Source organism: Odocoileus virginianus, chromosome 9 (genome assembly GCF_023699985.2).
Source record: "Odocoileus virginianus isolate 20LAN1187 ecotype Illinois chromosome 9, Ovbor_1.2, whole genome shotgun sequence".
NCBI classification, from domain to species: Eukaryota; Metazoa; Chordata; class Mammalia; order Artiodactyla; family Cervidae; genus Odocoileus; species Odocoileus virginianus.
The window spans coordinates 26,098,274-26,126,267 of record NC_069682.1 but is presented as its reverse complement, the minus strand read 5'-3'; the positions used below and the strand labels follow the sequence as shown (position 1 = coordinate 26,126,267).

Sequence of the window (27,994 nt, the reverse complement as noted above, 5' to 3'; positions counted from 1 at the left end):
TTTGGCCGTTTATGAAAGGTCACAAATGAACTGAGAAATGGGCTGGAGTCAAAAACATGTGGCCCTATAAATATCAGAGCCAGACGGTTTAGTCCATTTTTTCCCCCACTCTCCCTACTCACCCCATCTTGCTTTCTCTCTCTCCTTCACCCACTGTCGGGATTTCCCTGCCTTTCCTACGGCACCTCAGACCCTGAAGTTATCAAGAGCCAGGATTCTTCACTGCGTGACATCACTTTATATCCAGACTGGTTCCACAGCACCCTTAATACGCTTCTTTTTTTTTCCCAATCCTTTATGATTTCTGGCTACAAAGCTCTACCCGGACAGTCTGCAATGCTCTGTTCTCTTTTGAGGGTTTCTGCTTCCCATTAGTGGCGATTCTGCCTTGTCATTAAATTTGTCACCAAATTTTCCGAGTGAAGGCGTTTACAGGTTTGGGCCATCACGGGGGACCAGATCACCCATCGGATCGTCCGTTATGACTTTAGCTGCCAAACTGGAGGACTTTGAGGTGACACTGGAACACCTGCTCATGGATGTGTTTGTAAGTAAAAGCAGACCCTCCCTCTGCCACCCCCAGAGTCTTCATGTCCCCATCACTGAGTCTGGTTCTCTTCCACAGTCATCCAATCCTTCCTGTGCTGTTGTTAATTTCTTCCTTCTGTGCCTCTAGGGGGAGAAAACCATAAGGTCACTAAATGCCTGAGCTGTGCAGATTGGTCTATATGGATTACAAAGCAGAGTAGCGGCTTTTTAAACCAAATAACTTTCAGAAGTAGGAATGAATGAGATGAAGAAATAAAAAGTGTTTGCCAGAAGAGACCAAAGCAGCTTCAAAAGGCATTGCCTAGGAGAATCAGATTCATTTGTAAAGGGAAGCAATCACTCTAGAAAAAAGGGGGAGGGTTGCCTGAAAAGTGTGTACTTTGCTGATGAAGGATGCAGAGGGCAGGGCAGTGTGAAGCCCCCCTCTCCAGTGCTTGGATCCCTGCGTCTTTCCCCTTTCATAGGTATCAGGTTACCAAGACTTCCTCGGGAGTTGATTTTATAGAGAAGGCTGTTTGAGTGACTCTTTTAAAGAAAAAGGTCTTAACAGGGACACCTTCTGTGCCGTGAGGAGCTCAGAAACATGGTCTTTGAAAACCCTTGGCGTTGGGAATGACCTAAGCAGTGTTGCTGGGCCACACCGGCCACAGTCTTTCTCAGTCTCTCCTGGGGGTTTCCTGTCGGTGATAGGGTCTGTCAGCTTGGTGTTCCTGGTGGGGGTTTAGGGAACTCCAGACTGTGTGAAACACGCAGGTGGTTACCTTCCAAGAACAACGCTGGCTCTGCCCTGGGAAAAGGCAGCTGGAGTGCATTTGGAGAACAAGCCACCCTGCCTCTCAAGTCTGGAAAAGGCTTTGGGAGGGCTGGCTCTTTCTCTACTCTGCATCACTGAAGCCCTTTCAGGAACCTTTGGGGGAATGGTGTGTTTTGGCAGACATGAGAGTCCGGGGCTTTTTCTCGTTATTAATTTATAATTTGTCTTCAAATTGAGGCAACATGATGCTGGCAGGATTCCCAGAAGGAATCAACGTTTCCAGGGCTGGGAACCGGGATCTCAGGGACTCACGGTCACCCTGACCATAGGGTCGGGAAATTACGCCTTAAGGAGGAGGGTTGTCAAGACTGAGAGGGTCTTTCTGGGTTTCCAGTGGTGGGAGACCCACAGCTAGCATCCTTACCTTATCTGAAGTATAAGTAGAGATGTAATGGCAGGATGAGAGGGTTTCTCTAACGGCTGATATCCTCTATCCAGCCACCACTGCCTGCCATGGTGGGGCTGGTGGCGGGTGGCCATAGGGTCTTGCGTCGGGGCAGTCTGTGGTATATCAAAGAGTTGCTGTGAGTTTAGTTTGGGGGGTACGAAATTAACCAAGGAGTTGTTTCCTTTAAATACCACAAAGTCATTAATATATCCTTCTCTCCTTAACCACCTGTACCCCATGCTCTTTTACCAATGCTTCCATCTCCATTGTCTTGTTTGGAAGGTCCTAGAAGGGATTGCTGTCACACCCTCCATCTTTTCAAGAAACACAACCCATAATTTCATGGCCCCAGTTTAGGTCCTCACTACCTCTCACTTGGACTAAGCATCTAATTATTCTCCTGTATCCAGTGTTTCTCCTCCAGTTCATCCTACCATTATCATCTCCAGATCAATCTCCTGACACTCTATTTTTTAATTCATAAAAAATAATTTTACACTAGTTTTAGATTCACAGCACAACTGAGCAAAAAGTATAAAGATTTCCCATATACCCCTGTCCCCACACACTCACAACACCCCACACTACAAATATCCTCAGTAAGAGTAGTACATTTGCTACAGTTGATGAACCTACCCTGACATATCATTATCCCTAAAAGTCAATATTTTACACTAAGGTTTACTCTTGGTGTTGTCTGAACAAATCTATAATGATGTGTATCCACCACTGCTGTATCACACAAGATAGTTTCACTGCCCTAAAAATCCTCTGTTCTCCATCTCTTCATATATCTCTCTCCCCTAATGCCTGGCAACTAATAATCTTTTTATTGACTCCATAGTTTTGCCTTTTCCAGAATGCCATATAGTTGGAATCATAAATATATAGCTTGGCTTCTTTCACTTAGCAATATGAATTTAGGCGTGTGTGCTCTGTCATGTCCAACTCTTTGAGACCCCATTGATTGTAGGCTTCCAGGCTCCATGGGATTCCCCAGGCAAGAATACTGGAGTGGGTAGCCATTTCCTCTTCCAGGGAGATCTTCCCAACCCAGGGATTGAACCCGTGTCTCCTACATCTCCTGCATTGGCAGGTGAATTCTTTACCACTGCACCACCTGGGAAGCCCCATATGAATTTAAGTTTCTTCCATTTCTTTTCATGGCTTGATAGCTCATTTTTTCAGTACTGAATATTATTCCATTGTCTGGATATACTACAGTCTGTATATTCATTAACCTACTGAAAGAGAACTTAATTTCAAATTTTGGCAATTATGAGTAAGCTTCTGTAAACATCCATGTGCAGGTTCCTATATGGCTGTAAGTTTCAGTTCATTTGAGTAAATGCCGACGAGCTTGATTGCTGGATTATATGATAAGAGCATATTTCGTTTTGTGAGAAACAGCCAAATTGCCTTCCAAACTGTTTGTGCCATTTTGCATTCCCACTGAATGAGAGCTCCTATTATTTTACATTCTCGCCATTTGGTATTATCAGTGTTTTGGATTTTGACCATTTTAATAAGTATGTAGTGGTATCTCATTGTTGTCTTAATTTGCATTTCCTTAATAATATATGATTTTGAGCATCTTTTCAGTACCTATGCTCTTTTGCCAAATATCACTTGGCTGTATTTATGTAGGTTTATTTCTGGGCTATTTATTCAGTTATATTGGTCTAATCTATTCTTGTACCACTAGCATACTGTTTTAATTAGTGTAACTTTTTAGTAAGTCAAAGGTAGTGTCAGCTCTTCAACTTTGTTTTTTTCACCAATATTGAGTCAACTAATCTGTATCTTTTGCCTCTCCATATAAATTTCAGAATCAGTTTGTTGATATCCATAAAATTACTTGCTCGGATTTTGATTGAGATTGTATTAAACACATGGATCAAGTTGGGAAGAACTAGCATTCTTGTAATATTGAGACTTCCTATCCATGAACGTAGAATATTTCTCTATTTATTTTTTTCTTCTCTGGTATCTCTCATGACAATTTTCTCATTTTACTCATATGTATCTTGTACATATTTTGTTAGAATTATACTTAAACATTTTGTTTTGGGGAGTGTTAATGGGAGGGCTTCCCTGGTGGCTCACATAATAAAGAACCTGCCTGCAATGGAGGAGAACTGGATTCAATCCTTGGGTCAGGAAGATTCCCTGGAGAAGGGAATGGCAATCCACTCCAGTATCCTTGCCAGGTGAATTCCATGGACAGAGGAGCCTGGCAGGCTACAGTCCATGGGATCACAAAGAGTTGGACACAACTGAGCAACTAACACACTTACAATGTAAATGGTAATATATTTTTCATTTTTAATTCCACTTGTTCATTGCTAATACGTGGGAAAGCCACTGACTTTTGTATTTTAGCTTTATATCTTATAACCTTCCTATAATCACTTATTAGTTCCAAGTATATTTTTGTCAATTCCTTCCCATTTTCTACTTGGATAATCATGTCATTTGTGAACAGAGATAGTTTTATTTTCTCTTTCCAAATCTATATAACTTTTGTTTCTTTTTCTTGTCTTATTGTATTACTTAGGACTTTGTTCAATAAGATGTTGAAAGCAATGCTGAGAAGGATATCCATGCCTTGTTCCTGATCTTAGAGGGAAAACTTCAGGTTTATCACTGCTAAGTATGATGTTAGCTGTAGGTTTTTGAGAATATTCTTCATTAAGTTGGGAAAGTTTACCTCTGATCCCTAGTTTACTGAGAGGTTTTTTTTTTTTTTTTTTAAATCATGAATGGGTGTTGAATTTTGTCTAATTCCTTCTCTGTATATATTGATATGATCAGGTGATTTTTTTCTCTAGCTTTTTGATATGATGAAATACATTAGTTAATTTTTGAATGTTTAAACAGCCTGGGATAAATCCAACTTGGGCCTAGTATATAATTCTTTTTTATCTGTTGTATTCTACTTACTAATATTTTGTTGAGGATTTTTATATCTATGTTCACAAGAGATATATCAGTCTGTAGTTTCCTTTTCTAATAATGTCCTTGTCTTGTTTTGACATTAGAGCAATGCTCACTTCATGGAATGAGTTAGGAAGTCTCTCTGTTTCTGTTTTCTGGAAAAGACTGTTGACAATTTTTGTACTTTCTTCTGTAAATGTCCAGTAGAATTCATCAGTGAATCCCACCTACCCTCTGACTTCTCATGATTTTTTCTTTATCACACATACAAGAATTTTTTCTGTACGCTGTGTTCATAGCAACACTATTTACAATAGCCAACTATCTAGGAAACAGCCTAAATGTCCAAAGACAGATGGATAAAGAAAATATGTATATGCATGTATTCCAGTAGTAACATTCAATATAATATGCAATGCTACTCAGCCATAAAGCGAATGAAATAGTGCCATTTGTAGCAACATGGATGGACCTAGAGACCATCACGCTAAGTGATGTAAACCAGGAAGAGAAAGACACATATCATATGACACCACTTATTATCTGTAGAATCTAAACTGTGACACAAATGAACATGTCTACAAAACAGAAGCAGACTCCCAGACATAGAGAATCTCTCTGTGGTTGCCAAGGAGGCAGGGCATAGGGAGGGATGGACCAGGAGTTTGGGATTAGTAAATGCAAACTGTTATACATAGAATGGATAAGCAACAGGTCCTACTTTATAGCCCAGGGCACTGTATTCAGTATCTTATAATAAACTGTAATGGAAAAATATGAAAAATGCTTTTTTAAAAAGCGATTTTTTTCCTTTGTCTTTGATCTTCTGAAGTTTGACAATTATATTCCTAAGTGTAGTTTGTTTGTTTGTTTGTTTTTGTGGGGTTTTTTTGGTGTGTGGCTTTGTGGTGGGGGCTGATTTTAGGGTTTTGTAGGTAGGCGGATTTTTCTGGTTTGATAGTCTCTGAGCTTTCTAGATCTATGTTTTGTGCCTGACACTAAATTTGGAGAAATTCTCAGTCATTATTTCTTCAAACATTGCTTTTTCTTTTTTTCTCTCTCTTTCTTCTCCTATTCCCATTATGCATATGTTACATGTTTTGTAGCAGTCCCACAGTTCTTGCATATTCCATTCTGGTTTTATTTTCAGTCTTTTTTTCTCTTTGTTTTTCAATTTTAGGAGTTTTTGTTGTCATATCCTCAAGCTCAGAGATTTCTTCCTCAGCCATGTCCAGTCGACTGATGGAATCATCAAAGGCATTCTTCATTTGTCTTACAGTGTTTTTGATCTTTAGAGTTTCTTTTTGATTCTTTCTTAGAATTTCTATCTCTCTGTTTATGTTATTCATCTGTTCCTTTATATAATTAACCTTTCCATTACTGCCCTTAGGATGAAAATCATTGCTTCTATTGTTGCTGTTTATTTGTTTGTTTGTTTGTTTGCTTTCTGGTCTGATTTAGTTCCAACACTCCTTACATGTCTGACTCTGGTTCTGATGCTTGTTCAACTGAACTGTATCTTTAAACTGTTTCTCACCTTTGAGGATGCCTTGTAATTTCAAGGTGGACATGATGTACTGTATAAAAGGAACTGTGGTGAATGGGCTTTTAGCAATGAGGTAGTGAGGTGAGCATTGGGGCATTTGATAGTCCCAGGTGAGGTCTCACCATTTTAGAAGCCTATGCCCTTAGGCTGTGAATTTCACAGCACTTCTCAGGGATTCCCCCGCTTTAGGGGAGACAGAATGGATGGAGTGGGCTGGAGTTGGCATTTCCCTTCCTGCAAGTAGGTTATGCTCTGATTCAACCTCAACTGTTTAGGCTCTGGTAAAATATTTTCTCCTAAAGGCAGCCTTGTTCAGAAGCACAGAATGCTCTGCTCTATCTCTGCATACACATCCCTAAAGAATACTGAGAATGAGCTTCAATGTCACATGGATTTGCAGTCTCAATCACAGCTTTGCAAGTGTTTAATCTTGATGAGCTTTGTCTTCCTCATCAAAGTGTAGCTGATACTACTCAGGTTATAGGATCACAGTGAAGGTTTAAAAGAGGTCATCTAGAGCAAGAGTCCAGAGTCATGCCTGATGCACAGGAGGCACTGGGTGAGCAAATTATCTTCTTCCTTTTGCCTTCTCCTAGAAAAGGCATTGGTTGGTTGGTTGGTTGGTTTCTAAATAAATTTCATTTATTTATTTGTAAATTGTGGCTGCACTGGGTCTTTGTTGTGGCTCATGGGCTTTCTCTAGTTACAGCACGCGGAAGCTTCTCTAGTTGCAATACATGGGTTCTTTCGTTGCCCTATGGCGTGTGGGATATTAGTTCTTCAAACAGGGATCGAACCCACATCCCCTGCATTTGAAGGTGGATTCTTAACCATGGGACCACCAGGGAAGTCCCAAGGCATCGCTTTTAAGTCCCTAACTGTAAAAGGTCATATCCCACGTCTTTGCCTCTAAAGCTCTCTCTCACTCCCATCACCAAACCTTCCCCTTTGAATGAAGGACAGTATTTGCTCCCTGCCTCAATCACATCAACCTGTGGCCATTTCTCCTGACTCCTTCCAAAATGGCAGCAGGCACCTCATCCTGAATTCACCTAGTAGTGGACAGAGATGGAGCCCTGGGCACAGGCTGTACTTGGCTTCTGCTCTCCATCTGGCATCCCCTGGTAGGGCCTTTTAGCAAAGGGACCAGAGTCTGCAGCTCCCAGTAGAGAGGCAGGGAGAGTGTTCGACATCCCACATGGCTTGGGAGGATAAAAATCAACGTATGAATGAGGGGATGTGATATCTACAGCCCAGTGTACCCCTCTCTGCATTCCTAGGGACTATAGACTTTCTCACGTACGTCTAATTGTCTAGAAAGAATATTTGCAGCCGAGTCCCATTAGCCTTGAGTTTCCTCCATAGCTCATTAGAATGTCATCTAACTATCTCAACAACAGCTGTTTCCATATTGACACTTCCTTTCCAGGATTACAAAGATCCGCTGGGGGATTTCGTGGGAATGCAAGGCTTCTGCAAGATGAGATAAAAGGGACACATCAGGCATAGTGTTTCATAATTAGTTGTCACCACTCTGAGGCTCCTGTAGCTGCTGCAGTGCTGCTAGGCTCATAAAAGGAAATAACACATGTGTATATGTGTCAGCATTCATACACGCAAACACAACCCAACACTGAGGTAAAGAGTTCAAAAGGTGAGATCAAGACATCCCTGGCAGCCCAGTGGTTAAGACTCCACACTTTCACTGCAGGGGGTGTGGGTTCAGTCCCTGGTAGGAAAACTGAGATTCCACAAGCCATGCAGCATGCCCCCCAAAAAAGGTGAGATCACTCAAAAGCATGAATGACCCTTCAGGACTGGCTCCAGAATTGATGGCAGTGCCTTTGCTGATGTATTTGTCTTTCTCCTTTCGTCTGTCTATCCTCATCTTATTTCAAAAGATGTATGGTGCTTCTTTCCGAGGTGTAGCTTAAAAGCTAGGCATTTTAAGCTATTTCAATTGAACAGCCATTTTCAGCAGCCATTTCAATAGCAGATTCTTGGATGGAAAGCCCTGTAACAGACACTGAAAGAAAAGACACCAGAGGAAACGAAGCAGGCCTCCTGAAACATTCACTCATTGAGTTAAATAACCCCAGTGTCTGGACCCAAATCTGTCCATTCAGAAAGAGGTCTGGCAATCCGGCTCTCCTTCCACAGCCAGCGTCTGCTGTCAGCATCCCATGCACAGCTTCTCAGGGCCGTGAGTGCCCTTCCAATTACCACTCACTACCCCCAGGCCTTATCCAGCTCAAATTATCTTGAATGTTGCTCCTTCTCTTGACAGTTTCTCATTTTTATCAAAATTATGCCCGTGCATGGCAATTTTCATAGCATTGTGAAGCTGAAGAGTACTGGAAGATTTATAAACACAAACACCAGGCTGCATTTCCACTTCTTTTCATCTCTGAGTCCCTCTCCCCAGGGGCGCCCATGGACATTTTCTTTCAACTGTTGCTTCTGGTAGTTAATGCCAGATTTCTTGATCATCTGTTTATACTGTGATTTCTTAATCACTCAATTCTTGGCATTTTAGGCTGCCGCCCTGAGAGATGAGGCTTAAAATTTACCTCAGTTGTTGCTCCACATCCTACAGGCTCACACATCTCCTTTCCTATTTTCTCAAAATATCTATATCACAGTTTAAGTCAAAATTCACTTTTATTATGACTATCAAGGTATTGTTTACAGCTGACAACTATTGCATAGTATCACTACATAGCCTGGATTTTCCAACTGTATGTTTTTCCAGGAATTAATACTTGCCTTATTTAATTGTTCACTCACTTAATATCCTATTATGCCCATCAAGTATTTTTCTCTAAGATCATCAATAAAGCTGTGTCTCTCGTCTCAATTTGGCAAATTCATTATTTGCTACTCAACCTATTCTTTTTTCTTTTTCTTTTTTTTTTTTTTTTTTTGAGGCATCCTTCCTAGATCCCTCCATCCTCCTACACCAATTGAACTAGCTCTCTAAGTCTCCTAAATCATTGTCTTCTTGAGGCTCCCTTTTCTTCACCATTATTCTGGGAATCCCTTTGCACCTTTCCTGTGATTCATTCTCCTTTTCTTGGAACTCAGGTTCTCCTCTTTGTAGGTTTAACTTTCTTTTGCTGGAGATCATCTTCCAGTAAGCTCCTGAGAAATAGTGCATAAGAAGTAAATTTTTGTGTTCTTGAATGTCTTCCCTCACACTTGACTAATAACTTGTCTAGTTGTTACGTGTCTGCTGTTGAAATCCAGACCTACATTTCCAAGCTTGACTTCCCTCTTTAGTTTCAGGTCAAAACGTTCATGCACCAAAAATTCTGTACATTCAGAGCTACACTTATCATCGCTCCAAATCTCCCCCATCTTCTGTGTATTTATCTGAATTTATAGGACCTTTCTTCCTCTAGCCCCTCAGTAGAGAGGAACACTAATCTTCCTTCCAGCGTTTATAACTTGCCGACATCATGTATTCAACCTTTTACCACCATTCTAGTTCTGGAGTTAATCATCACTGATTTGGACAGTTGTGTTGACATTGTAGCTGCTCTCCTTGTCTCTACGCACCTTGACTCTCCATTCTACCCTTCATCCTTTATCCCCCAAGTTAAAAATATTCAGGAAGGTAGTATCATTCCTTTCAAAAATAACTTTTAATGACTTTCTTGCAAATCAAATAAGATCTACAGTATATTCTTCTATAGCATTCAAGTCAGAATATGATCTCATTGTCATCTGTGACCACCTTGTTCTCACACATGTGATTCACCAGCTCATTCAAGTTTCACAGCAGTCTATTACCTGTGTTCATGCTATAAGGGTTTAAAATTCAAATAGAATGGGATATGCATGCAGACAGTAATAGAATCCCCTACTCATCCTCATTTAAATCTAAAGATTTGCCCACTGAAAGTATTTTTCCCATTTTGGCCATGATTTAATATTGAGAAAACATTTGGCATTTGACTTACAGGAGCCCTCTAAGACACACTCAAGATAAGCCACATTCCTAAAATGTGTCACCCAACTTCCTAATAGATTCAAATGTTTTCTTTCCTCTTCTAGGGCAAATACAGACAATGTGGCTTATTACAGAGACCCCTGGGTAAAATGGGCACTTACCCTTGGGAGTGACACACTCCTGGGCACAGGAAAGAAAGCAAGCTGATGGCCCAAGAGAAAACCATCCCTTTTTGCAGCACCAAAGATATCACTTAAACCAAGATGAACCTTTCTCTTATTGAAGAAAACTGCATGTTAAACTTTTCCTTCTGGGAAAAGGAAGCATAGAAATTAGCAGCAGATTTAAGAGTGGGTCATTTACCACCCAATGCTTAACTGAAATTTGACAGCTAAAAAATAAATCAAAAGTCAACCTCCATTGACTGTTTAGAAGTATACTACATATATATTCAGCTAATCCTGGGCAGTCAATACCACAGATAAGGACATTATTTATCTGTCCATTCTAGGTGCAATTACACAGTTTAACCAGTACAAACAGCACTTCATAAATAGAGCAAATCAATGCTAGTTATCAAAATCCATCCACAACCGATAGCACATGAAAAAGGGCTTTGCAAAATGGCCTTGAAAGCCAATCTACATGACCAGTCCCACACAGGTCAGCTTACTGACTTCTTAATCACACAGGCATCCTGGCAACCTTATTGATTCCTCAGGACCTGGCCGTGACGTCACTCCTAACAGCACATGCACTAAGCCATTATCGCCATGCAGAAGAGCCATCATCCCAGGCTGCAGCCATTGATTGCCTGACTTAGCCTCATGCTGGGAAGGGCAAGTGAAGCTCTGATGAGGGGGCAGGGGGCAAATCATACCCAGGTTCCATGTGAAGAACTTTCCTGTGGAGGAATAAGATCCATCAGCTGCTTGCAATCCAAGAGCTCTGCCTATTCCCTCTTTCCCTGGGTGACTAGTTGAAATAATCCTGCCAGCATGCTGATGAGTCCTTTATTTGATGTCCATGAAACAAGGGTTGCTAAGATAGAATATGGACTAATCCTCCACATAAGCCATTAATATCCTCCACTTGACATTCTCTTCCCCTTGATCACTATCATAAAGATTGAATGAGACTCTGGGATTCCTGGTTAGTAAGCAAGTTTTCCATCAGCAAAATGCTATGTTTTCTTCCCTGTCCTGGAAGACTGAGATCTTTTCTTTTGTGATGGGATATGTGTCTTTGACTTGATGGAGATAGAGGGTCTTACTCTGGGCTAATTAATTCTCTACCCAAATGAAACATCCTCAAGAGGAAATTCTCAAAATCTCTTTATCCCACCAAAAAAAGTGGGACTCAGCAGGGTGACCTTTAGGGAATTTAGATGGATGAAACGTGGCCATCATAGCAGGATATTATATGAAGAGGGAGAGAAGTAGATAGTAAGGCCCAGGAATGCTGTTGTGGTGACAGGGGCAACAGGAAAACAGAGAGAGAGAGTGTGTGTCTGTGATTTTCAAAAACCTTTCACAAACATGATTTCATTTTCTCCTGATGAGTAAGTGTTCAGTAACCTTCCAGGTGCCAGGTCAGGTATAAGGTCAGCGTTCTTTCACTTCCCCAGAGACCCTCATCAAGGATAGGAACTGAGTTTTAGGGACAAAAGAAAACTCTTCCAATAAGCAAAAGGTTTCTTGTGTCCTCAATTCCTGGCACATCTAGGAGAGTGTAACAGTTCATGGACTGTGAGGCCACTTTCAGGGGACCCTGGACAGGTAATTCCACTTCTCCCACCTTAGTTTCTTCATCCAGGGAGAACAAGAGTACCTATTTGATAAGGTGTTGTGAGAATTAAGGGAATGACAGTATTTTTTTAAAACCCTTTAAGAGAGTTCCTGAAATAGACAACATTGGTTTAGACAAGGGTAAGGTTACTTAGCAGCAGCAGCAAGGTTAGTGTGGAGGTTGGTATGAAATACCAATAGAGCACAGACAATGTCATTGTCACCTCAGAAGCAAATAGTAGATACATCTTCATCCACCAGACCTTTCCCAGCAAGGATGAGCAGGAGTCAAACTGAATGACTCAGGTTATACTTCTTTTCTTTGCCTGGATGGTCATGGAAAAAAACTGTTCCATGAAGCCCAGGACAGAGCCCAACTAAATAAAAGCAGCTTGAAACAGAAAGAGAAGAAAAGGGGTAGGAGGAAGACGGGAAGGAAAAATTCATCTGCTTACTCAAGCTAGCTACCATTCTACCTACTGCTTCTTCCAAATGCCACAGGAGGAAGGAAGGTCTGTCCAAAGTTGGGTAATGACTACCATGCCTAGCACCAGGGCAAGCCGTAGTTCCAACCAAGAGAAACCAAAACTCCTGCATGGGGACCTGTGGATAATCCCACAGGCTCTGGGCACATGAGGTTCAAGGACACCAGTGTTGCTCCACATCTTGGTTCTGTTCTGTGGGATATTGGGTTTCATGTTTGCCCTAAATTCCAGCCACTTTTCAAACAGAAAATTACGACTGTTGGCAGTATTTCTGTTTGCATAGCCTCAGTCACAGCTTACTCTAATATGACGTGACATGAATCACCCAAGTTAGCTGAGTTAGGAGCTGGTGGAAAAGGTGCTGGAATGTTGAAGAAAGACAGGGCTTCCCTCCCTCCTGCTGGAGGAATTTTAAATCGGTTAGGAATGTGTTGTCTTCTTGTGTTTAGGTCCATCTCAGCTGATTGATTCTCTCATCCATTTTACGTGACAGTCGTTAAAAACTCCACACTTCATTCAAGAGCCAGAGACTGATGATGCTGGACGTGGGGAAAGTAGGAGAGGTCAAGTCAAGAAAGTTTCTCTCTCTGGGTCTGACGGGGGTTTAAACCCAGTCTTGTCCTCGCAGGACACCTGTGCATTGCTGGAAGTCCCTGCCCACCTCCCCACCCCCCGCCGTACTCACTGCTGGGGATTTCTCACTGCAGCTCCCGGACACAAGCAATACCTATTAACATTCTCAATACCAGTGTGTGGGGAAGGCGGAAGAGAGGTGGTTCTCTCATCAATGATTTTTTAACACCAGCCAGGTCCTAGTCTGCCTGGAGACAGCATCGCTTCCCACAGGTTGAGGGCTCAGTCCTACAAGCCTGCCCCACCCCCAGTTTCAGACACTAACTGCAACTCCAGGTTGCCACGACCAGATGGCTGTAAGTCAGACAATCTCTGGGAGTTTGGTTCATTTGCCAGAGCAGCTTACAGAACTCAGAAACATTTTAGTTACCAGATGACCAATTGATTATTAAAGGATACAACTCAGGAACAGTCAGATGGAAGAGAAGCATGGGACAAACTATGAGCACACCCATCTCCCACACATCTCCAACCGGAAGCTCTCCAAACCCCAGACTATTGGGATCTTATGGAGGCTTTATTACATAGTCAGGATTAATTACATCATCAGCCCTTGGTGATTGATTCAACCTCCAGCCCCTCCCCTCTCCCCAGAAGTCAGGGAGTAGGGCTGAAATTTCTAGCCCTCCAGGCACAGGCTGGGTTCCTCAGGTGACCAGCCCCATTCTTAGGTATCCTAGGGACTTTCCAAACTTCACCTTATGAACATAACAAAAGTACCTCTATCACTCTCACCGGTTAGAAAATTCCAAGAGTGTTAAAGAGTTTTGTGCCAGGAAAGGAGACTAAGACCAAATGTATATATTTTTTTATTTTTTAATAATTGTGATTGTTTATTTATGGCTGTGCTGTGTCTTCACTACTGCATGGGCTTTTCTCTAGTTGCAGTGAGAGGGGGCTACTCTATCGCAGTGTGCAAGCTTCTCATTGAGGTGGCTTCTCTTGTGGAACAGGGGCTCGAGGGCACGCAGGCTTCAGAAGCTACAGCTCCGGGGCTCTAGAGCACAGACTCAGTAGTCGTGGTACTCGTTGCTTCATGGCACGTGGGATCTTCCCTGATCAGGGATTGAACCCGTGTCTCCTGTGTTGGCAGGCAGATTCTTTACCACTGAGCCCTCAAAGGGAAGCCCTCAAAGGCATATTTTTTTATTATAGATCACAATATCTAACTCTCCCCCAGGTGGTCACATAAAATCCCTCTCTTTGCCCCCAGCCTCCATCTGCCTTCCTTCACACAACACACTGAGCACCTGGGATGAACCAAGACCATAGGATGGGAGTGACCTCCTTCCTTTTGCTTCCAGCAGCTGCTCCAGGCGATCCCCTTTCCTGGTTACCTTCCCTGCGTGCACCTCACAGCCAGTCCCTCCCCCAGGTCTGAGGTGAGGGACCAGTGGCGCCCGCTTCTCTCTCGTCCTCCTGGCTGGACAACCTAAAGGGAAGGTCAACTGAGGGCTTCAGAACCTCCCTTGCAAACCCTTCATGGGGTTTGGAAGAAGGTGGCTCCTGCTGCCTTGAAACCACAGATAAAACTTAGCAAGAGCCCTTTCACATCCTACTCACTTGACAAGAAATAATGGCTTGAGATGGACATTGGGAGAAGCATCTCAACTGTCCACTTTCTGTTGTCCTGTTTCCCCAATGTAAGTCACAGTCCACCTTTCACCAGAGAAAGGATGCAAGTGGCCAAAAAGGCCAGGGCTGACATTTCTCAGATGGATTCTGTCCTTCTTTCTGGAAGGGCATTTCAGCTCACCTTTCTGACACTTCTCAGCTCACCACCTTCTGCCCCTACCCCAGACTCACAGTGACCTCAGGCTGCCCTCTGACCCTTCCCCTCCCCAACAGCATGCCCTCAGTCACCTCCATCAGACACCTCTCTGTCCCATGACCCCTTCTCTTTGTGTTCTGCCAAATGAACAAAATCATGCTGTGCGAATGAATTGACTGAGTGCCAGTAAGTTACAGTCGGTGGTGAGACTGGCATCCACATGCACCTGCCGAGGGCCAAAAAGGACTGGCCTCACAGATGGTAACTGCAGGTCCTGGGCCAGGAGGGGGAATAAGCACTTGGTTCTAGCATGTCAGGCTCACTCTGGGCAGGAGGGTACAAAGATCAGTCCCCATTCTGTGCCCAGTGTTCTCCCAGGAAAGCACTCATGGCACCCTCCCACGGCTGCCACGCTCTCCTGGTCAGTGGCCTGACGTGGAAGTCAGCATTGCACCCAGGCACACACATCATCCCAGGCAACCTTCCCTCCTGCCTCCCACTAGCTGTGCTGTTAGGAAGTACTTTCCCCCCTGACAGGCTGTCATTACCTGACCCCCCTCTCTCCCCTCCTGCTATTCCTGACCATGAACTCCCATTTGATTGAATACATCTTACTTCTTTGGTGTGTCAAGACCATTGATTTCCCTGAAATATCGCTCGATTGATTCCTATGCATTTTCATTGCAGAGTTTGAATGTGAATACTTCTCACTGACAAGGGAAGGAAATATTCAGAATAAACAACTAAAAAGCTCCACCAGCCTAGAGTGGGTGCTATGGCCAGAGGCATCAGAAGCAGCAGCTTCAGGGACTCTAGAATGGAGGTCTGTCATCTCCACACCATCTCCCAGCAGGGCTCACTGATACCCTGATGGGGCAGGATCCTCCTGGTCTGTCCCCTGCCCATTAGGCTGCTGCTCCCTGGAGGCACAGGGAACCCTATCGTCCACCACCCTGGCAAAAACATACTCTAAGTAACATAGCCGCTTGATGGTATCAGCAGGGGATTGGTTCCTGGACCAATCCCGGTATCTGTGAATGCCACATTCACAAGTTCTACCAACTTGCGGGTCAAAATCTGTCTCCAGGTTGGTTGAATCTACTGACAGTGGGGGGTAGCCAGCTGTACCCCATTTCAAAGGCTTAGCTCCAAGGGACATCGAAGCAGTGGTTCCAGAGATACTAGCACTGCTCCATCTAACACCATTTCCTGTATTAACATTCTCTCTTTTTCAAAAAGACTTCCCATTCCAAAGGTCTTCCCATTCCTCTGCTGGGCACTGTGGATACATCTCTTTTTTAGATTTCCAAAGTGCTATAATCGGATAAAGTCCTCTGAGGTAGGTGAGAATACAAGGGACCAAGTCAGGCCCTGAAATCAGCCAAATTGACTTTGGTTTTCATCTTAGCTCTGACAGTTCTAGCTGTGCTACCTTGGCCAACTTATTAACCCTCTCTGGGCCCTAATTTCATCAATTGTAAAACATAGATGTTTGTGTATTGTCAGTCATGTCTGACTCTTTGCAACCTCATAGACTGTAGCCTGCCAGGCTCTTCTGTCCATGGGACTTCCCAGAATGGGTTGCCATTTCCTTCTCCAGGGGATCTTCCTGACCGACCCAGGGATCAAATCCAAGTCCCTTGCGTCTCTTGCATCAGCAGGTGGATTCTTTACCTCTGAGATAATGAAACTTAATTCTGCCATGGAGACAAATCATTGGTAACCTTCTAGCATGTTTCCTGGCAATGGCCGAGCATTCAATAAATATCAGTTACCCTCACCTCTCTAAAGTGGTCATATCTGCTAAGGTATGGGTTATAGCCATTCCCAAAAAACATATTTATATTGTAACAGTGTAACAATAGTCTTCTGAAAATAAGTACATTAGATTCAATAATTAATTAAAACATGTAAATCTCAAACACCTAGAGTAAGACCATAAGAAAGATAATTTTGAACAAGCTGAACTTTAAGAGCCTTCAAACCTCTCTGAGGAGGTGTCCTCCTACTCTGTGGGGACTGAGGAGGATTCTCTATTAGCTGGGAGGAGGCGCCGGTGCTGATAGGAGAAATGATCCTGCCCCACACCCTACCCCTTGGGGAGGGGGGTAGAATGTGAAGGGCTCAAATGTGTGGGAGTCTGGCCAAGGGTTATTTTTTTTGTTTCCATTAACATTCTCTTCTATATGTATTTGAACTTTAATCAAAGGCATATGTTTTTGTTTTATTTGCACTTAGTTCATCAAAGTGTCTCTTACAATCTGAACCATGCTGCAAAGACTTGAGCTCTTCAGCGAAACCTTCATTAATACCCCTGGGAAACAGGAAGTTGCATTTAGTCAAATATAAATAAATCCAGCTCCCAGGGGCTTTGCCCTAGCCTGGGTCAGGAAGAGACGGTGACTTCTCTGTTGATCTGATCCATGGCCCCCTCTCAAGCTGCACTTGCAAACAGAAATCCCAGGGCTCTGGCCAGATCAGGGTTTTGAAAATGTGCCTCTCCTTTGTTCAAAACCGTTGTGGAATCAACAAGGAAAGAGAGACTTGATTTGGCCAGATTACTGGGTAGCATTCCAGATGCATTTCCACCAGGCAGTGCAGAAAGGAAATGAGAAAGAGGAAGAAGAGTTAGCCTAAACCACCTCGACAAAGACTCTATGCAGGTCATTCTGGAGAACTTTCCATCCCCCCCCACATCGTCTCCCCCCGCCCCTTCCCTCTCACCCTCTCACTAACTCTCCAACTGCACATATGGAACCCATTACGAACAAAGCCCGATTGTTGTATATTTGGAATTTCCCACATCAACTTGATGCTTTCTTTAACTGCCTCTTAATGTGTGTCTGAGTTGGGTGACCAGACCCACGTCTCTGTTTCCCCACCCTCACCCCCCAGGAACACCCCCATTCTAAGAGTCTTTTTCCGGATTCATTTTCAAGCAGTGTAAAATTCCACATTTTTCCCCTCTGCACCCCACCCCCACTTCCCATCAGATTCTTAGAATAAACAGAACTTTCTTTTCCATCATTTTCAATAAACGGCTCTGTAGAGAATAAATAGAAGCTGGTTCCCAAAACATAAGAGTGATAGTAGGCAAACACCCAAAGGCATGGGATTTTTACGAAGGAAATGGCATCCCTTTCATAAAACCCCACAACATAGCAGCAGAGGCAAACATAAGTTAAAAAGAAAAAACCTAAAATACCTCCAATCCTAGAAGCCCCTTACTTGTTTTTCCTGTTGAGTAATTTTCTCTGCTCTCGAAATAAGCAGGTTTAGGCAGTAGAGATGAGGGCAGTCTCACAAGTGAACAATATATCTGAAACAAAATATTACAGGACACTTAAATTTTTAGAGCATGTGTACCCTCGGTCTGAGAAGCTTGTCTGATGTAGAATTTCACCATCTGATGAGAGAAGAATATACAAATGTGATGGGTGAATCTGAGCGTAGACAGTCCTTTTCAGAGCCTTGTAAAATCAGACATAATTTCTTCACGTTTATTGGCACACATAAAAACCAATGCTCTGTAACACAAACATTTAAATGAGGAGATGCCAAATGAGAGTCTGTCTGGTGTGTTTGATTTGATTCATCTGAACCATGTGATACAGACGTTTTCTCCTTTCTTCCCTCAGACTTCCTCTTTGTGGATGCCATTCACATACGTAATTAACTGTATGCCTACATTTGTTTTCTATCTGTTGGAAAGCAGGAAGAAAAAAACATGCACGTCTGACACTCAGGGTCATAAGTCTAATTTATGACTACAAAGAGGGACTCCCCCTCAAGTCCCCACTGTGTTATGTCACTGCCCTTCAAATATTTTCCCTGTGTCCAGAAGAGAGTGAAATCAGAATGCAGAATTGCACATTAATCTCTGCACCAGATGGTGATATTCCAAATAGTCTTTTTAAGGTGAGCATGTGACCTACTGTACGGCCGAGGGGCTTTAGAGTCACGTGACAGAGTGAATAATAAGTCTGATAGGGTTTCCATTAGACAACTGACCTGGTTACCGTCTGGAGCCGCGGGAAGCAAAGTTGACATTTCAGGATCACTCCCCCCCAGAAGCGTCACTCACTGGCCCACTCCTGGGACGTGCAGTCTCACCGAGGGACTGACAGGCAGGGGCAGACAGGAGGGAGCGGGGCTGAGCTGCGGGCGGGCGGCGCGCTGAAGTTGCAGAACTTGGGCTCTCTTTTTTTCTTCCCCATCCCCCACCTCCAGACACACCACATCTTGACTCATAGGGTCGAAAGAAAAAAAAAAAAAACCTCTTTCAGTTATTTGATATTTGGGAAGCCTCCAGGAGACCGTAACTTAGTTTTGAGGACGCGTCCATCTCTCCCTTTGCTGGGAACAGATACACACACACACACACTCACTCACACTCACGCAGACACACTCACCCACGGCTCTACACCATGGTGGTTCAGGCTGCAGTGGCTCCAAACAGATCCCAGAGACTTCTACTGAAAATCCCGTATGGATCTCTGAGAAGACGCAGCGTGGAGAGGGTAAGCAACGTGGCGGGCTGCTCGCTTTTCACCCGAGCAATTGCTCCGAAGGAAAGGAGAGGCTTCTTTTCATTGTACATGGCATCCCTTCTGGAAATCATGTTTTCCTAAAAAAATTTCAAATTCTGGGGGCTGGAGAAATCTATAGTATATGCAATTTTATTCTTAACAGATAATGATAAGACATTTGAAGCAAATTCTGGTCGGCCGGTGCATGGAGGTGGGAGCTGTAAGAGATGAAAGATAAAAGATTGGGGTAGGGATTGCCCTCTGGAAAGAGGATGGAAGATGCGGGTGCTTGCTGAGAAGAGCTTTGGGCTGTAAAACCTGTTTTCCTCTCTGGTGAAACAGATCCATTAGTGCAGCAGGGCTGAGAATTCCCTGGCCTTTTCTGGGCGACAGTGTCTTCAAAGGAGGTGATAAAGACCGAAGGAGCTGTGATGCTTTGAGGGTTTAAATGATGCACCTGGTGATTACAATCCCCTCTGTTGTTTTGTTGTTGTTTCAAATACCTTGCTATCATTCTTTTTTTTTTTAACATTATGGATGGTGACTCTGTTAATTTTCTGAAAACATGCTTACTTTACGGTAGCGCCTGGCAGACAAGATGCTGTAAAACAATAACAGGGATTTGTCCTTCTCTGAAGTGACTAATGCACTTTGGGGGAATGACTGTAGTTAATACAAATCTGGTCATACTTGGGATGTGGGGGGCTCATGCATGTGGGGGCAGTGCCTGTATCCACTCATGGGCGGGGGATGGTTTGTGGGTCTCAGAAACACCCAAAATCCATTTGCGTCATGGCAGGCCCCTCCGTGAGCTGTGGATGTCTACTTAGACATTTTAGGTTAAGGTGTAATCTTAAATCAATAAGGCAAAGAGCATCACAAACTGCTCTCATGATAGATCAGTGAACCTGCTGCATCTTATAAAGGGGAGCAGCATCTAATTCAAGTGACTTTTTCTGGTTTGTATACTGACTACTCAGTAATTTTTAAATTTAAGGAAAACATGATTTAAGTTTTAAAAGTGGGAGGGGCAATCTAGACTTCCAGAGGGAGTTGATTTCCTGACTTTCTATGAGTTACATTTTTTTCTGCCGTTTGAGTAACAATGAAAAAACTTCACTTCCTTTTCTGTGTGTGGGTCTTTCTTCTGAGACATTTCTTGGGCTGCATATGAGGGTTATCAACTTAAATGTATTTAGTGTCTAATGTGTGCTCCCTTTTATTCCAAGAGCTTTAGATTATAGGACCAAATGTTATAGCAAAATTTTCAAATTAACCATTATGTTTAAAAATGTAGTTTATCATAATGTGATGTTGGGTTCTGGTAAAAAATTTTTGACCTGTATGATAATTAAGTTTATATAATATGTTCTGTTCATGAAAACTCACATGCAAATGTGAGTTGCCCACACTAGAGCTGTACCACGTGACAAAACTAAGGAGAGAATTATCCTGCACATATACACAAAAAATCCTCAGTAACCTATTTAACCGTAAGAATCTCCAGATGGAGGTATAATAAATCACATATGTTTCATAAGTCCAGATGTATGCAGGCACCGTTTCTGTTATTTGTTCAAGAAAAGCTGACAATATATGAACATGGTGTCACATATGAAACCTGTCTATTATTGCATGTGTTGGTGTACACCGACATTCCAGACACAGACCTACGTCCTGTCTTTGGACACACCAGTGTCGCCAGGGTCTCAGGAGCCTGATCCGAAAGCTTCTGGGCCCTTAAGAGAAGCATGTCCATCATCAGAGCATCAAATATCCTATTAATCTCCATGGCCAACTGTGAAGTAGAGGGATCCGAGACCCCATCACTCACAAGAGGAACCCCTTTATGTTCCTATGAGGCTACGCACTCACCCTCCACCATGGGGGAGGGGAAGACTCACTGGAATATGTGATGTCATGTCGATTTCAATTGGCTATTTTATGGCATTGTTGGTTTATGACAACTTTCAGAATCAGCATCATATATTTATATAAAAAGGGGGCAGGAAAGGCTAGAGGTGGCATCTACTTTCAGGGCAAACACTGAGAACCAGTGCTCTTTTCTTGGGACTCCCTGAATTCAAGAAGTGACAGCTTTCTTGGTTACATCAGCAGTCTACATGCTGCCGGACATCTGAGTGATTTCAGTGGCCTCATTTTTAATGAGATGTTTAATGGTGGTAAAATCTTGCATTTCTACAACACCTTTGCCCAGTGCACTTTGTAGGGAGGCACAGAGAATTGGGTTTATTTATTGCCCTTGCCCTGTATGAACAGGGAAACAAAGGCATGTGGAGGTGTAATCTTCCCTCCGGAGACATACAGTCAAGGACAGAGCAGAACTTCACTCAGGGACCTGATATATTACATCCCTGCCATTGAGTCCGTATTTCATCACCTTTGCTCCCTGAAAGAGCTTTGACATTGCAACCTGGCCCCCAGAAATGGGCTATACCCAGCTTGTCACTAGTACTTCACAAAAAAGGAAACTTACCAAAGGCAGAGATTCTGGCAACCAAAGAGAACCCATGACCTAGTGCACTGACAGTCATGCACTGTTCAAGATTAAACAGGGGCTTCTGTTTTCCAACTGCCTAGAAGTTGAGGTTAAAAAACAGAAATGCACATTTCTAACTCTGCTACTTTGACAGCCATCAAATCCTGAATTACAAAAACACTCAGACTGGGAGACCAAGCCTGGTTCTTGTTCATGTTTTCACAGACTGCCATCAGCCCATCACCATGCTATGCAGAGTGGAAAAAGACATCTAAAATGTCTGTGTTTGGTAATATAGCAGAGATTAGGGATCTGGGGTTTATATAAATGAAATAGTTATAAACCATACAATAGTCATACAATCCAGCTACAGTTAACTAAGGGAGATGTGTGTGTGCTAAGTCACTTCAGTCTTGTCTGACTCTTTGCAACGCTATGGACTGTAGCCCATTTGGTTCCTCTGTCCATGGAATTTCCCAAGCAAGAATACTGGAGTGGGTTGCCATGCCCTCCTCCAGGGGATCTTCCTGTCCCAGGGATTGAACCCACATCTCTTAAGTCTCCTGCATTTGCAAGCAAGTTCTTTACCACTAGCACCACCTGGGAAGCCCAAAGTGGAAGCGCTAGTTACTCAATAGTGTCCAACTCTTTGCAACACCATGGACTGTAGCCCACCAGGCTCTTCTGCCCATGAGCTTCTCCAGGCAAGAATACAGGAGTGGGTAGCCATTCCCTCCTTCCTGGTGGCTCAGATGGTAAAGAATCCATCTGCAATGTAGCAGACCCGGGTTCAATTTCTGGGTCAGGAAGATCCCCTGGAGCAGGGAATGGCTATCCACTCCAGTATTCTTGCCTGGAGAATTCTATGGAGAGAGGAGCCTGGTGGGCTACAGCTCATGGGGTCACAAAGAGTCGGACATGGCTGAGTGGCTAACACACACACACTAGAAACTAGAAATGAAGATGATTCAGGTGCAGAAGGAAGCACCTAGGTGGTTTAGAAAGAGTGGACCTGGCAGCCACACTGTCCCAAGAAACAAGCCTCACTCTCCGCTAACTGTGTGACTTGGCAGTGACTCAGGCTTTCTCAGCCTGGCTTATTCATCTGCACTATCTACCTTCAAAGATGGCTGTTAAGGATTAGAGGTGATGTATGTAAGACCCTACCATGATACCTGGCGTGTAGAAAGGAGGCAACCATTAATGATGGGTGTATTTTTATTTTAGTGAATTATGGTTGACTTAACAGTGTTGTGTTAATTTCTGCTATGCAACAAAATGATTCTTTTCCATTATGGTTTATCCCAATATTTTGAATATAGTTCCCTGTGCTGTATAGCAGGACCTGTTGTCCATCCATTCTATATATAATAGTTCACATCTACTAATCCCAAACTCCCAATCCATACCTTCCCCACCCCCATCCCCTTGACAACCACAAGTCTATCCTTCTGTCTGTGAGTCTGTTTTGTAGATAAGTTCATTTGTGTCATATTTTAAATTCCACATATAAGTGATAACATATGGTATTTGTCTTTCTCTTTGACTTCTTCACTTAGTAGGACCTCTGGATCCATCCATGTAGCTACAAATGGCATTTTTTCATTCTTTTATGACTGAGTAGTATTCCATTGCATACACACACACACACACACACACACACACACACATCTTCTTTACCATTCATAAGGGTGCATGTATCTCTTCAAATTAGTTTTCTCCAGATATATGCCCAGGATTGGGATTACTGGATCATATAGCAACTCTATTTTCAGTTTTTTGAGAAACCTTCATACTGTTTTCCATAGTGGCTGCACCAATTTACATTCAATAGGCATATTTTTGAAGTTTACCTTTGAGTAGAAGAACACTTGTCTTGTATTTTTAACAAACAGTGGCCTTTTATACACACTTGTTAGTCACACTTACTGTTACCTGGAGAGGTTCTTTAAGGGTCATTCACTTGATAAAGCCAAGACAGAGTGTTTCTGGTGATAATTTTCCTTGGATTCCCGGTTTTATGTAAACATGAAAACCTGAGTGTTTCAAATTCATTGCACACCAGTGCCAACTAAGTCAACTTATTCAAGCCTGGATGACTTCTGTAGGGCCTTTTGCTTCTACAGCTGGAAAGGTAAAACTGGACCTCATGGAAAATTCTAATAAATGTAAGAACATAATGTATAAATGAGTTAAGTAAAGAACAAGTGTGGACCTTTAAGTGGGGGGAGGAGTTTACTTTGGTGTTGGGAGGGACGTTTTTATTAAACTTCAATGACTCTATAATATGAGGAAATGGTTTCATGATGGAGATTACCTTTGTAAGTCCAAAATCTAAGAGTGGGCCAAGCTATATCTGACCTGCGTTGCTTTAATGTGTGTATTTCTTTAAAATATGTATTTATTTAGCTGCTCTGGGTCTTAGTTGTGGCATGCGATCTTCAATCTTCATTGTGGCATGAGGTATCTTTTAGTTGAGGCATGTGGGATCCAGTTCCCAGACCAGGGATTGAATCCAGGCCTCTTGCATTAGGAGTGCAGAGTCTTAGCCACTGGACCACCAGGGAAGTCTGTACTATGTGCATTTATTTAGGATGCCCATCTCCCTGCTGATTTATCCTATCAGACCCACGTGTCCTAGGGTGGACTGGACATCTCTCTTCTCTTGAGTGTCTCAACCCCTCACATTCAGCATGTTCAAAGTGGAACTCATCGTCTCACCCACAATCCTGTTCCTCTTCCTCCAACACCGCCAGCCACCTGAACGCCCACACAGGAACCCAGGTATCTTCCCTTTCCTTAGGGTCCCCCATCTACTCACTCACCATATGCTGCGGTTCTAGCTCCAGAATCTCTCTCACATCTAAGTCCTCCCCATTTCTTAGTTCGGGCCCCTATCATCTTCCACTTGTGTACTTAAAATCCCTGCCTCAGGATAAGTACAAATGCCTAAAGATAATTACTGGGCCCTTCATAATCGAGACCCTCTCCAGCTTGATATCGCCCCACCCTTTACTCTGGATACTGTACACTCCAACCATACTGAACATACCTGTGGTTCCTCCAACTGCCATGCTCTCCCTTGCCTCACGGCCTTTGCATGTGCTTTTGTAGGCTAGACACACACTGCCTTCTCCTTCCACCTACTCAACTCCCTATTCACACCCTTCAGTCTAAAGGTAACATCCTGTGGGAAGCCTTTCCAGGTACCCTGTCCCTTTTCCAAGTATGAATAACTGTTTTCCCTTCCTTCAGACTCTCTAAGCTCTCCATATGTCCCTTGAGTGTGTGTGCTAAGTCGCTTCTGTCATGTCAGACTCTTTGTGGCCCATGGGCTGTAGTCTACCAGGCTCCTCTGTCCATGGGCTTTTCCAGGCAAGAATATTGGAGCGGGTTGCCATGCCCTCCTCCAGGGGATCTTCCCAACCCAGGAATGGAAGCTGTGTCTCTTGTATCTCCTGCATTAGCAGGCGGGTTCTTTTTTTCTGTCACCACTAGCGTCATCTAGGAACCCCCTGACTGTCCTTTGAAAGTGTAAGAGAAAGTCACTCAGCCGTGTCTGGCACTTTGCGACCCAACAGACTATACAGTCAATGGGATTCTCCAGGCAAGAATACGGGAGTGGGTGGCCATGACCTCCTCCAGGGGATCTTCCCAACCCAGGGATCGAACCCAAGTCTCCCACATTGCAGGAGGATTCTTTACCAGCTGAGCCATGAGGGAAGTCCAAGAGTACTGGAGTGGTACTGTGTCCTTTGCAATAGCACAAATGACATGGCATTGAATCTGCCTATTGCCAGCCTGTTTCCTTCATGTTCATTCTCCACATGATGACATGCTCCTGGAGGATGGGAGGCACAACTTGGCCTCTAGTTCCTAACAGGAGGGTGATAAACATTCACTAGATGAGAGAATGAATGAAATCTGAAAGATGCCAGAAGCTTCCCTCAGGGAGAAAACTAGGGAAGAGGATCAGAATGAAGCCATAAACAGGAAGAGCCTCACATCTCATGTTATATGGCCACCAGCCCAATTTTTGCTGGTGGAAAATGTGTCCATGCTTCTATGTTAATGCAAACTGAGGAGACAAATGCTTTTCTCCTATTCATTCTGAAATCTAAGACCAAAGCATGTGTCTTAAAGGGGAACGTGTGTATCTGAACAATTGATCAGATTCAGTATCTGTCCCTTCACAGAGTAGTAGGAATTGGATATCTTTATTGAAAAAAATAAATAAGAAAGCATTCTCTTTTACTGCAATTATTTAAATATCCAAGTAAAAGAGGATTTTTTTTTTTTTTTTTTGCCCTGGAAATTCTGAAATGGTGTGGTATTTTTGGAGCAGTATCTTTAACACAGTATAAATTAAACCTTTTTGCACCCACATTATTCATTACTTGACATGTTATTCCAGGTTGATGTGTGGCCCATCTATTATTTTGCAAACCATTACATTATCACAGCTGCTAAGCTGCATAACTTAGGCGTTCAGAGTACAACAGAGTCTCTGTCGTGGAGTGTGTGGTGCTTCCATTCTGAATGTATTCATGCAGGCAAGTGCAAGACTTTACCAAAAACACATACAGCAGACGGCTTTTAGTGGATATTTATTACCATCGAAAGCAGACAGCCAAGAAATGGTTCAGACAGATCAGTGTATTCACACATATTATTATCCAACCCCCTCATCCTGCATAGGTTTTGTTCCTTCTATAAATACACACATCTCTGGAGGAGGAAGAACATGAATTGTATCAGGGACTCCAGTTCTTGGGTTCATAGGCTGTACTGAAGGCCGTGTGGTACATGTGGGTCAGTCCCATGGAATTTCTACCGACTCAAACTTGGTGCACCAACTTTTATTTTATTTCTCACAGCAGCTCATGTCAAGTTTAAATCAATGGCTTCTCGTCTTGACCAGAACGAGATGGCATAATGGAAAGGCTATCCCCTCTACTGGGTACCACACCAGGGTTCTCATTCCTCAGGCTGGAGGAAAGGTGAAACATAGAAGCATGGACACATTTTCCAACAGCAAAAATGGGGCTGATGGTCATTTAACATTCAAATGGTCAGGACCCACAATACCCTTACTGTCCTGCACCAAACTTTGGCTTCCAAGCTCAGCATGAAACCAGGCAATGATTTTCCTCTTTAGACTACTTGTCCCCAGGTCCTGATTTCTTCTTAGGACTCTTGTTAACATTTTGGGTCAAATACCGTCACTCATCCTAAAGCAGTGCTTCTCAACCTTGGCTTAACTGTGGAAGCACCGGAGAAGCTTTAAAAATCCCAGCAACCAAGCTGTACCCCCAAACCAATAAAAATCAGCATCTCTGGAGAAAGGGACACAAGCACCATCGAAGTTAAGCCCCTGGGTGATTCTACTGCATGGCCACATTGAGAACCGCTGCCCCATGGTGAGATTGTTGCCAAGACAGATTGTCTGGACAAGATGCTAGCTTGAAGAAATTAGCTACTTCCGGTGCTTTCTTGTGTCTTCACATAAAAGGGAAATAAATGAGTCAATTGTATTGGATTTTTAGTCAAGAGTGTCATTCTCAATAGGAGAAAAAAATTAATCTCTTTGAAAGTTGACTCCATATTCCTAGGACAGCTTATGAAGTGCCCAGCACTTTGAGATCACTTTCTGGAGAACTGAACACAGCCTTCTGAAGTCAGAGAGGCTAGTACCATGTAAGACTTCCTTTTAGATAAGTTGGGATCTGAAACACCCAAATCCAGTTACTCCAGCAAAGTTCTTCTCCATTGCAGCAGAGACAGAGTCCCTTCTGGGTATATTTCAACCCACAATCTTGCAGCCATGTTCCTAAAACCAATCCTTTATTCTCAGGACACTCTCTATAGGTATTCTGAAAGCAGATTTCTTATAAATTGCTCTAGCAGAGTGAACACTATCCACCTGTGTAATAAAAGAATTTTTTTGAGTGCATAGTTGAAAACCATCCACTGTTATTTGTGTTGATTTATCAATGCACCTCTGAGAACAATAGTATCTATGTGTAGGAAACAATATAGAAGAAAACTCTGCCATGGATCTATGGTTTCTAATCTGGGAGTGGATGAACCTCATGTGTGGACT

The 27,994-nt window shown here is 43.1% G+C and overlaps 1 protein-coding gene and 1 long non-coding RNA gene across 9 annotated transcripts in view; one reads left to right on the top strand and one right to left on the bottom strand.

Annotated features, from left to right (window-relative positions):
- Window positions 1–27,994, top strand: part of FRMD4A (FERM domain containing 4A) — a 683,539-nt gene that overhangs the window by 304,113 nt on the left and 351,432 nt on the right. For 2 of the 8 annotated variants that reach the window (XM_020881292.2, XM_070472084.1), the window contains exon 1: window positions 19,072–19,382. The exons of 5 other annotated variants lie outside the window; for them this stretch is intronic. In XM_020881292.2, the coding sequence (XP_020736951.1) occupies window positions 19,290–19,382 (93 nt within the window). In that variant the 5' untranslated portion in view covers window positions 19,072–19,289. Of the gene's footprint in view, window positions 1–110; window positions 548–19,071; window positions 19,383–27,994 lie in introns of those variants that run through there. One more of the 8 variants, XM_070472083.1, reaches the window with a different exon arrangement.
- Window positions 481–19,098, bottom strand: LOC139036587 (uncharacterized). Its single transcript, XR_011489405.1, has 4 exons — window positions 18,874–19,098; window positions 18,091–18,181; window positions 1,728–1,864; window positions 481–672 (listed from the first exon to the last, which is right to left on the bottom strand). It is a non-coding gene; the product is annotated as an uncharacterized lncRNA (long non-coding RNA).